This window comes from Pseudopipra pipra, chromosome 2 (genome assembly GCF_036250125.1).
Source record: "Pseudopipra pipra isolate bDixPip1 chromosome 2, bDixPip1.hap1, whole genome shotgun sequence".
Taxonomy (NCBI): Eukaryota; Metazoa; Chordata; class Aves; order Passeriformes; family Pipridae; genus Pseudopipra; species Pseudopipra pipra.
In genome coordinates, this window is record NC_087550.1 from 77,457,870 (window position 1) to 77,469,986 (window position 12,117).

General features: G+C 36.6%; 1 protein-coding gene across 7 annotated transcripts in view; it reads right to left on the bottom strand.

Moving 5' to 3' along the window:
- The window catches only part of ABCC4 (ATP binding cassette subfamily C member 4 (PEL blood group)), a 145,436-nt gene that overhangs the window by 78,555 nt on the left and 54,764 nt on the right, over window positions 1-12,117 (bottom strand). For all 7 annotated transcript variants that reach the window (XR_010428408.1, XR_010428409.1, XM_064646007.1 and 4 more), the window contains one exon: window positions 11,018-11,164. Coding sequence is in view for 5 of the 7 variants with exons in the window: in XM_064646007.1 (XP_064502077.1) it covers window positions 11,018-11,164 (147 nt within the window). In the remaining 2 variants the exon portion in view is untranslated. The remainder of the gene's footprint in view (window positions 1-11,017; window positions 11,165-12,117) is intronic.

Consider the following 12,117-nt stretch of genomic DNA (forward strand, 5'->3'; position numbering starts at 1 on the left):
TGCTGAAAGTCAAGTAATTCAGATGCAACCCAACGTTTACAATGTGCTGCAGGTCGCTAATGTATTCTCTTCTGTTTTCCAAGACCCGCAGAATCACAGAAACATAGAATGGTTTGGGTTGAAAGGACCTTAAAGACCATCTAGTTCCAAACCCCTTGCCATGAGCAGGGACATCTTCCACTAGACCAGGTTGCTCAGTGCCCCATCCAACCTGGCCTTAAACATTTCCAGGGGTGAGGTAACCACAGCCTCTCTGGGCAAGCTGTTCCAGTGCCTCACTACCCTCAAAGCAAAGGGGTTTTTTCCTAATATCTAATCTAAACCTACTGTCTTTCAGTTGTACTAACTTGTTCTTCTTCTGCCTATTTAATTGAAGATTTCTATTCAAAATACCTTCGTGACTATTTAAAAACTAATAACAAGCACTCAATAAGCATTTGACCACCTTGCATCTCATGAAAAGTACAAACAACAGAAGCAGAGTATGAAGGTATTAACAAATTAAGCAGTGCTCACAGCACTACATTTTAAGCTGGTAACAGATCATTTCACAAACTTGGCATTTTGCATGTCACTAAACGTTCGTGTCTCTATTAATAGTATGTTACAATATTGCTTTATTGCGTGGCTAAGTTGGGACAACAATTAATTAAATCCTATTTTTCCACAGGAATGTTTCTATTTTCAAGCAAATAAACACTTCTGCAAAGCGTCAGATTGGACATTTGCACTCTCGAACACTCAGCAAGTGCACAAAATCATCTGTATAAGCCCTCATAATCTTTGAGAAACACTTATTTCTGAACAATCACTTCTAGACACTGTCCTTAAGCCTTTGGTAGTAGCTGAGCCACATTGGTTATTAAATTGAGGTGCAGCAGAGTTTATTTTTTCTTATCTGAATTAAAAAAAAAAGTGTCGGGATTGTTTTTTCCATTTTTTCTCTTGGGGATTCTTGAGGGTTTAAATGTAAGCAGCGTTTAGAGAATGGCTTTGAATTCAATATTAAACCATACTTGTAGCTTAATTATGAAAAAAGATCATTGTCACTACATATTTGGAATATTAAAACTTGTCAGCTTTATAAAAACCTTAAGGCACTTTTTTCTCTCAAATTTGGCTTTATTTTGAAAGCACTACTTAGATAAGATTTCTGAATATCAGAATAAGTCTAGCATAACTAGTTTTCTGTTGAAAATACTGAAGAAAAAAATGTTCTCTATATATTGTTAGTTTAATAGAAAAAAAGATGACACTTCTAAAGCTAAAGCCATCTATAGTTCACAGTTCTGGGGCTTTCAATTTGCAAAGGTTTCTGCAGGTAACTTTTGTCTTAAATGAGCATCAAATAATTGTTTTTTTCTCCAGTGGTAAGAGAAAATGAGAATGAACCGTATTTTTAATATTTATCTACGTACACACACATATATATTAAAAATACATAGATATATACACACACGTCCATATGCTTTGCTGGAGGTTAGTATACTGCTTCTTTCTTTTCTCCCTTGGTTCCCACTCTCCTCTTAAAAGAACAAATCTCCTCTCTCCTGTCTAAATGCCTAGCCAAAAGTAAACAATTACTGTTAGCTTTCCAGAATATTTCTGGTATTTCCTGACTGAAAAATGGTAAAATGGTTTAAGGAAGAGTTGGTAGTAGTTACCTTTAAGTTGCCCAGTATTAAGGATATATTCCCCTATTTCCCTGAGAGGGAAGAGAAAGCAAACACCAGTGATAGACAGCAACAGTACTTCTGAAACTGTTCATTATCCTATGTAATGAGAAGATTGCTGTACATAAAACATTTAACATTCTAAACCAAATCTCTCTAACTGAAGACAGACACCACCTTTTCTCTAAAGATCAGCATAACAGATTCTAAACAAAAAATAAGTGCTCTGGAAGAAGAGATGAATGAGATACTGTAAAGTTTACAGCTTTAGCTGTTCATATTGAAAAGGAGAGAGGGAGTGAAGAAAAAAACTACTGAGAAAATGCTCCTGGCATCTAATCACCTACTGTCCCCCTCCTATATTCCTATATGAGAAATTTATTATGACATCTTAGGAACACATGTAGGATTTTTGCCTAAAATTTAGACTCAAGTGTATTTATTTTGGGTTGTGAACATTCAAACTCATGAACATGAAATTATGCAGAGAAATGAATACACACAAGGACAAAGGAATATGTATTCCCAATGAAGGGAAGCTTACCACAAAGCAGAGAGGTTTTTCTTGCCTACACACGAATTAGAATATTCTGCATTGCATCATTTGCATATTAAACAGACAATAACTTCATTAAGAAAAAAAGAGGTTTACCACACACACAGAAATCTCATCACATCTGACAAAAAGAATACTGAGGAAAAGAAAAGTTAGGCCATCTATCCTCTACCTATCATACCTTATAATTACCAGTAAGAATGTCCATGTTCCAAATCTTCACCTTCTCCAATTTCCAAGCACTCTCAGACTATTTTGCACTCTATGCCCCAACACTAACTCAGGCTAGTGAAGATCTATGCTTGAAAGAGGGCAGGACGTTCACAGAACACAGTGTAAAGGGGGTGGAAGAGATGGAAAAGCAGAGACAGAAAGCAGAGGATGAATTCAGGTACACAGTCGATGCATTCCCAGACACAAAAAGCAGAGGATGAATTCAGGTACACAGCAGATGAAAACTGGCAAGGACTGTGCCAGTGGACAGAAAAACCTCATGAACTTATGAGGAGTTTAAACTTCCTCTGAGTTTACTAATATCGTAAATGTTGCACAAGTAGCACATGATAAAAGCTCAAGTTTGAGAAATATTAGTGACCTCTATAATCTTTTTTTTTTTTTTAACTGGCAAATGAGGAAGGATAAGGGTATCCTACAACTAGAAGGCAAACAGGTCAGTAGTCATTTTTTAGTCTTCTCTAACACTGAAAAGCCAACACAAAAGCAAAATCACCTCCTGAGCTAAAAAAGGCCTTCTACTCTGAACCAAACAGCTGAGAATTAAGACTTTGACACCTTTCTGCCACACAGTAGACAGACAGCTTGCTTTGCATGCTGGCTCTATGAATACAATTTCCTACTCAACATTAGGTGAGTAACAGCTAAAGCAGCCCCAGCTTCTCCAGACTTATCATAAATCTCCTCACTCCACAGCCTCCTTTTGGGATCGTAACAATTAACTATTCTACTCAGGCCAAAATCAAAAGCTATGGGCAACAAAACATGCAAATAAGAATCACCTAGAAAAATGTTCAACAAGAGCCCAAATTTAAATGAACATTAAAACAAACCTCCATTAACCTGCAGTTTCCAGTTTCAAGGTACCTACCTCAAGGCTGGTATTGTCACAAGCAGTCATTTAATGTCCATTACATACTGGCACTCTACTTACAGGACTACCGTCCAGAAACTAATAAAACAAACAAAAAAATGTTCTTCATATGCTAGATGCTATTTTAAATCACTTTGAAAAGCTCTCATAAGACTGGTAGCTGTCAACAAGTACAGCTTGTCATAATGTTGCCTCCTCCAAATGTAACATTATCTTCCACAAAATTACATCAAAAATCAACATCTGAAGGAGGTCCTGCATATGTATTAACCTGAATACATAACAAAAAGCCTCTGATAAAGTACTAATGATTTTGACAGAGAAAAAAAAATAATATCTGGGAAAGGCAGGGTGGAAGCAAGCAACTAACGCTGTATTGTACTTTTGTAAATAACTTAAGTAATGAACTCTATCGAGTTTGTATTTTTTAAACTGAACAGCACAACGATGTCTAGTTCGATTCAATACCTCTGTATCCACTGTTATTTCTATTCTTTGGGTTTTATTCTGGATTGCCAAAGCCGGCAGACTCACATACAACATCCATTCTTTTCCACACTAAAATTTTAATTCTGGATGGAGAAGCGCCTTTTGTTCCAAACACTCTACAAGATCACCACGGGCACAAACTAATCTTCACTTGTTGCATAATCTGCAAGACGCTGGCAATCTGAAAAAAAATAACCAAACCCCAAGTAATTAATTCACCCAGATGCTGCAGTGCAGATTACCTAGGATCATCTGGGAGAAAGAATTCTGTGCAGTATAAAGCAGAACAGTGCTGATGAAATGAGTTTGCACTGTGATAGTATTTGTTTTATCTTAATTTCTGGCTACTCAGACAAAACAAAAAAAAACCAAACCACAAATATCTCACCAAAACAAGCTGGTTTGTCTGCAAACACCACAGCCGTCTAATTGTGTCTGTGTGTCCGTAAGTGACAGCCATGAAAGGTTATGGCACAGCAAAAAGCCCAGGAGAGCCAAGAGCCTGATGTGCATGGGTTTCCCCTGGAATGGGGGAGCAACATGTTCGAGGCCTGTATTATATCAGAGAGGGAGAAGATCTGGCCTGCCTTCCCCACGTTCCACATACATGGTCTCACTACCTGGCTATTCATTACCCCTATTCTGCTCTTCTCCAAAATATTTTTTTTTTTTTAAATGCTCATGCCTTGTTCCAAGGTGGAATGAAAGTGAGTTTTGGCTAAGTTTTTTCTAATTTCTCAAAAATATTCAATTCCCATCCAGAACAGGCATCCATGAAGAGCAAGGAAGGAGATTCTCTCTATCCATGTGGCGCATCCAATCCCCACTACCAACAGCAGTCATAGCAGCAACACGCAATTTCAAAGTGGATTATAAATAGCAAATAAAAAGTATATATTTAAAATAGTTATTATCAAAACAAAAAAATACTCCATTTTGGATTACCTCTAAAAGCTTATTGGTAGCTTTACCACCTTAGCTAGGCCCTCTTTTTAAGCCCCTTGCAGTTTTCCATCAATATTATAGCAGTCTCTCCCTCTGTTTTCAAGTGCCTCCAACCAACATTTCCTTCCTCCTTGCCACAATCTGATCAAAACAGCCTGCCATCTATGAAAGACTAAAACAAAATTTCCATTTTGTTTTCCCACTACACTTGCAGGAAAGGGATGTCTCTGAACACCTTCTGTATGGTCTTCTAAAGCCAGTATTTTTAATTAGGCTTCACCGCCTTGGTCAACATTCCGTGCCTCATTTTTGCTCAGCTGAGGAGGGTGAGAGCAGCTCTCTCTGTAGTTGCTTTAGCGAATGAAAACACTAGACTTCACAGTATCTGGGCAGGTCAGCATATGGTCAGAAATGAGTTTCGCAGCAGGCCATTTTCCCCACCAAGGAATCTTAATGTGAAGAAGACAGAAAATCAGAAAATCTCTGTGCAGGGACGTGAAATCTTGTGCCAGGAAAGCAGGAGACTGCACTTGGAAGTGGCTGTCAGTACAAGCTTCACGTTATTTCCCTATCAAATAATGTCCCATCCCCTCCTACAAACAGCTTTTCCGTAAACCTTTTAATTTTATCTCCCGTATTAAGCATAAATAGGGTGAGCACTGACTCGGTGAACTGAAAATGTAATGGGCTTGTCTCATCAGTTTACGGCCAAGTTTCATTCAATTATTGTTGCAGAAAAGAATAAGATAGAGTTGAATTATGCTAATAGATAATAAATGTAAACATAACTCCAGAGTGCTATTTACTAACTTTAAAGACTACTCCTATAGCAATCAACTTTATAAGACTCCTGACAGAATCATAATGGTGATAAAACACATGGAAGCATAAGGCTATTTAAACTCCTAACAAAGCCATGATAATATTAACAGTAAATGAGCAACTCCCACAAAATATCATTTAATAATCACACCCTGATAAGATTCAAAGTACATATCACCATTGTTATATGAAAAAAACATTAAAGGGTTTTTCTTTAACACATGTAGCAACCTAACAGGTTTTAATTACCACACCTACTTCAGTGACGAGCTGTTCCACTCAAACACCCAAACATAATATTTACAACACTGTGTGATTGTTAAGGATCTTGATGATTGATGGAACCCATTGTGTTGCCATCTTAATAACAACAAATGCAAGTGATTACCAACACAGAAGAGAGAATCTGTGTTTTTATTTTACAACAAAAGGCTGTCCTACAGGGACTTCTTTTCAACATAAACTAACAAACCTGCGCATATGTGAACGTGCCTTAGCGCTTGGCACAGAGAGTCAAAAACAAAGCCTCTGCTACTTTAAGGACAATGTATTTTTTTGTATTAGCTTAAGAGAACATGAAAGCTGTCAAAAGAGCTGGTGTAGTTTTTCACAATCCTGTAGAATTCATCTTGACCACAAGGATATATCTGAAAACTGCATTAGAAAGATAGCACAGATCTCGTTTCCAAAAAAAAAAAAAAAAAAAAAAAAAGAAAGCAATTGAGTCATTGAGTCAAATAGGAATACAATACATTTCCTGGCATTGCTACTGAATATTTATGTCAGTGACGAATGAGACTACAAACGAAATATCTTAACATGAAGCTTTGCCTTGTTAACTGCATGATATGCCAAAACACCACCTACTGTAAATCACACAGTTTAAGACCAGTATTTCTTGTTTAAACATGCTACTTGTTCAGCAGAATCACTTGTGTGAACAAGCATACATTAATGTAGGCTAACTAGCGCAGTTTCACTATCCAACTGATAAAGTATAATTTAACAACCTCATTATCAGCATTGTAATTTTCAGATTGCTGAAATATCATATTCATTTCAAATATTATATGGTTGAAACACTTTAAACAACATTGCCCATTTGACACTTCAGTCAGATAAAATGCACTTGCGCATTGATGAACGTTTTTAATCCTATAAAGAAACTTTCTCTGTCAAATTATAGACATTTCAACACTTGATTTATGAACACCATAATTAAAAACCTTGTGCCTTAAAGAAAAACAAACTCTTCGTTATAACAACAGCTTTCTTTCACGTATTTATCTTTTTATATTTGGAGTTTGCTTTTATGTGCTGCTATTAGCTATCAGTTCAGAATGTAATTTCTGACTGCCAAAACCAAAAAAGAACATTTCTCTTTATAACCTGGTCAAATCTCAAAGTCTAGGTACGCACCCAAAGGGATCAGTGTTTATTTAAAGCTTCCACAAAGCATTTGGGGGGGTGGAGGGGAGGGGGAAAATCTGTTAATATAACAGGTGGAGGACACCATCACACAATTCAATGTTTCTCGTTTCTAAGAAGGCCAGAAATGCTGTAAAGTCTGCCAAAATATTTCTTTTTCCTGTCAGAACCAAGAGTTTGGAGTGATACAACTTAAAAAAAAAAAAAAGGAAAAAAAAGCTGTATTTTCATATGTGTTTGTGTAGTGATTCTTGTTCAACTTAAATTTTAGACAGATCTCTAGAAGGGGAAGGGACTCCTATTTTATCTGAACAAATTAATGCATATCATTCATTATTTCTTACAGCACCCATCAGCAAAATAACAGTAGGTTTCAGCTTCCTAAACTCAATGCAATTCAAAATTACACACAATCTCCACTAAAATTACCATTACTGAAAGTGATGTAGTTATGCATTAGCATCCCTTCTCTAATCTCTGTCCCTAAATCCCAGAAAAGAACAATTCATTTACAAGCTAAGTAAGTAATCTTGAATCAAATCCTGAAGCTTGTCAGAACTAAGATCTCCTAAACTATTAATAAGAAACTAATTTCAAAAGAGGGAAGTCCCAAATTGAGTCACTGCTGCTGAAGTCCTGGCCCCTTTTACCTAGCTTTGTAACAAATTAGTTTTGAAATTTTCCAAACATCTTGAAAAAGAAATTAAAAGGAATAATGGCTGAAAAGGTCTCCCTGATTAATGGCTGAAGAAGGTCTCCACAACGGGACTCATCCGACTCTACAGGGCTATCTGACTTTTGGCCACTAATTCCAAAAACCAAGGAAGTTCCTGAACTCAGCACTACACGAAGCTGAAAAGCTTATGGTGTAAAACATCAGAAGAAAATACTATACTTGCAAATAATAAAGACAACTGAATTGAACTACATTACTATGCTCAGCAGAGAGGTTGAAAATTCACTCCTCAAATATCATCTCTAAGAACGTAACAGATGAATTTTGTTATCCTTCTAACAAGCCATTGTAATGCTCGACTGGGATAAAACAGATCATGCTGCCCTCTTGTGCTAGACATGCACAGAAATCAACCCCTTTATTCCTGCAAGTGACATGTGAAGAGGAATATATAAAGCATTCACTATGAAACAGAAAACGTCCACATCTTCCTACCTTACAGATACTTTGACATGCATGCCACTCCCTTACTGGTATATGGACAGAAGAGCAAACAAGTTGCAAGAGAGCCAGATTCTACACTCAAAAAAAAATAAGTTCTGTCAGCAAATGCAGATGAGTCAGATGCGATAAAGCCCAAAACACTAACAATAATCTCAAACTACCCATCAAGCTTTTACTATAGCTTTAGCTGTTTTTCACTATAGCTGATGCTGTATAGATATCTGCTGATAAATTTGAATTTCAGTCAGAAATACCTGGTAATTTTTTCTGAATGCTGGGTAAGACAATTCACTTTAGTCACTTAGGATTATCAGCTCAATAGGGTTAGGTTAAATGTTTAAGAAAGAAAGAAATTGACAGTCGTTTATTAATAAGGTTCTTCTGATGCAAAACATGCAGTAATGTTTAACTATTTTTAGACCTATGCCAAATTACAGAAACGTGAAATCTGTGTAAACACAAATATTTTGGGGTGGGAAGGGAGAAAGGAGAGGGGTCCTAATATTCCTCTTCTCTCTCTGCTATGTAACCCAGGTTCCAAAAATACACTGAAATTTTTCTATCATCTGGGTAACTATTCCCTTTACAACCTTCCCCTCCCTATATACTGCTAATGCAATCCGTAAAGAGAGATCTTGGGCTCCTGCCTAAACTGCTTCAGAAAACATAATTTTTTTAGAAATAAATCATCTTATTTATTCACCAAGACTGATTGGATCTACACTGTTGGGAGCTGACAGACATGTCATGATTCACCACATATTTCCATTTCCTAATGTCGACTCCCTGATGCTGCTCATTACTATATTTCCCCAATAAGAACTACCAAGAGCTTGAGATATCTATTTATTTAAGTTTCCTTCCTTGACTTTGGAACACAGATCAAACAGTGTGTTCAAAATAGTAGCCATGGCATTTTTTAATTGATTATTTTTTGATAAATAAAACAGCAAAATCAGTTCAGCAATTGCTTTTGCTAAGGTCTTTGAGACCTCACATAAATGCTGAGAACATGCTGGATGCTTAAATGATAGATCTGACATTGCAATATTAGCTTTGCTAATATGGGATATGATAACTAATAGTTTGGCTTGACTATTACAAACACAAACCTAGAAAAAGGAGCATTTAATTATTTCAATTTCTTTTTAGTATGTCTTTCATAGTCAGGCATATTAAAAAAGATGGGAAAAACCACAAAAAATACATCTCATCTCAATGCAAAAAATAGCATGTGAAGTTCTATAAGATAACTATGCAGTAAAAAACCCATATAAATCAGACAATGAAATACAGATGTTACAAACAGGATTTCAGAACTGCTACGTGCTGCAGTTCTGAACAAGAGCACTGTCTCACGTCATCTTTTCCCTTTTACAAATTTTTTCTTTTTCAAAAGATGTTTACATCAGAACCTTCACATGCAATCATGACCAAAAGAAAGATGAAGGGAAAGAAATATATGTATCCTGAAGTTAATCTTCTATTATAAAAGATCTGCTGATTTATAGAAACACACATCTGTAAGTCACAACAGTGTGTGAAATACCAGCAATAGGCAGGTTTTATGAATGTCAGTTTTACAGTGCACTGCTAATTTGAGCTTCACAGTATGTTATAAAGCAAACTGGTATTACCCTACGTTGTTGCTGATGTTTACTCTGTAGTTTTTACTTTGTTATGATGAGTCAGGTTTATGGGCATTCTTACATGATGACTATTCCCTCAAAAACACAGTTACTGCATATGCTGTACACATACACAAGAGAGAGAGAAGAGGAAAATCCTTGCCTATCTGACAACAGCCCACATCAGCACTATGATTTCTTGAGATGTATGGGCTCTCAGCAGCTCTCCACTAACCTGTCACTTGAGCTTATGGCTTCCCTTCTAATCCTTTGCAGTGGCCTTGAATTTACATTGCCACAGACTCCAAGTGCTAGTAGGCCATGTAACACAGCCTTAAACTTCCGCAGTTGTAGGGTTTTTTAAGATTAAACTGTACTTATTTCATTCATCATATCATTGTCATGAACCTTTTTCTCACGAGTATTTTTTCCTGAAAACATTACTAATTTCTCTGAAATAATAAAGCCATTCCTATATATCCTTACAATCATTAAATGCCTCCTGGAGCTACGAGAACAAGCCTATGTCCTTTTTTTTCCAAGGGACTCAAGACCATCAGGTTTCTGTTTCTCATGTAAGAGAGAAACCAGTGGCTAGATCAATCAGTACCACTTCCAACTCTCTTCACTCTGCTCCAGCTTCTCTCTCATTTCTTTTGAAGAACGTAAGGATCTGGATTATTGTTTTAAATTGCATACTTTATTTACCCTTTTGTGCATTCCGGAAGGACAGTAAGCTAGGCAGTTTCTCAAAACTATGCCTTACCACACATGTTTAAAATTATTTTTTAAAAGGGTAAATAATTCATGGGGTTAAGCTTTCAAAGAAAAGCCCACGCAAGGCATGCCCAAAAAACAAAGGCATACACATTTAATGTATTGAAGACACCTTGTGTAACGGAATCAGAACAGCAATGCAAACACAGGTCGATGTACATCACCAAAGTTACAGATAATTCATTGTTCTGTAGGCTGCATTTGGAGACAATGAGGTGAACCATCAATAAGCAGTCTGACTTGTAAATTTAAAAAGACTATACTGTTAAATTTAGAGTGTTTAAGTAAAAATTTAAATTTAAAGAGAAGAACCCCATAAATGTGCAAAAACACTATCAAATTGTCATTGCCCAGAAACCGTAATCACAGGGATACATTAAATATTGAGGTGTTTTTTACGATTAAACTTACCTATAGGATTTCTGTCAAAAAACAAGACAGGAGCTTTCAAAATGGATTGAAACATTTTGTTGTGCAAATTCTGACCAGAATTGACAAGAACTTGAAATACCAGAAGACTTCTGATTATGCCAAATAGTATTGTAGCCACTGTTAAACCTGAAATAATAAAAAAAAAACATAAACAGAGCATACATAAAGATAGGAATATTTCAGAAGAAAAAAACCCTTAAACATAAAACTGAACTAAAACCAAATTCTCTTGCCTTCTGTATATAGCAAGAATCCAAACTTAAGCCTAGGGGGACTCAGACTGAATGCAGAACATAGATATACTTGTCACTAGCTTCAGTTACTATCACAGAATCAGTTTAATCAATTTCTCTTTTTTGGTTTAAAAGAATTGGTACTTTATAGAAATATAGCAAATGTCTGTTAACCCATGAAATAAATCTGTATTAAAACCCTCTGCATAACAGCCTTACTAAGAAATTCATTTCACAGTGCCGTGTATAATTGTGGCTTGCAGAGGTCACTGTGAAGATTCAACATTTGCCAGCAGGTACTAACCAAGTAATATACACATGGCTATTTAGAGACAACCTTGAGCTACTCCCAGTCAGCCCAAACCACTCATGCCATTCTTCCTCTTGTAAACCACACCAATTCATTTAAATTATGTGTATTTCTTTTAACATTTTATAAGATGCACTGTTTATGCCGCGTGAAAGAGAGCCCTTCCAAGGAACTGGTCTGCAGACTGTTTGTCTCTTTTCTGGGCACAACTCCACTTACAAGACAGTGGTGCTACGGGGCAAAAATGGAAACAAAGAATGAGATTGCTGCTGCTTTGTTTGTTGTGCATAATCTCCAGTGTGGCTGCCCAAATTCCCTGTCAATAAAGGTGAACAGGGAAGGTGTCAACCTTACATTTGGCAGTGCTTCCAGGCTCCAGGTGATCTGCTTCAGAAAATAAACATAGCTACCACAAGCCCATATGCTCAGGCCTTGAGGACACCCTGAAGTTAGACTCTATCAACAGAAAACATGTCCTATTCTAAGGGCAGATTAAAACTGGACAAAATTCAAGAACAGCTGTAGTAACAGTGGGA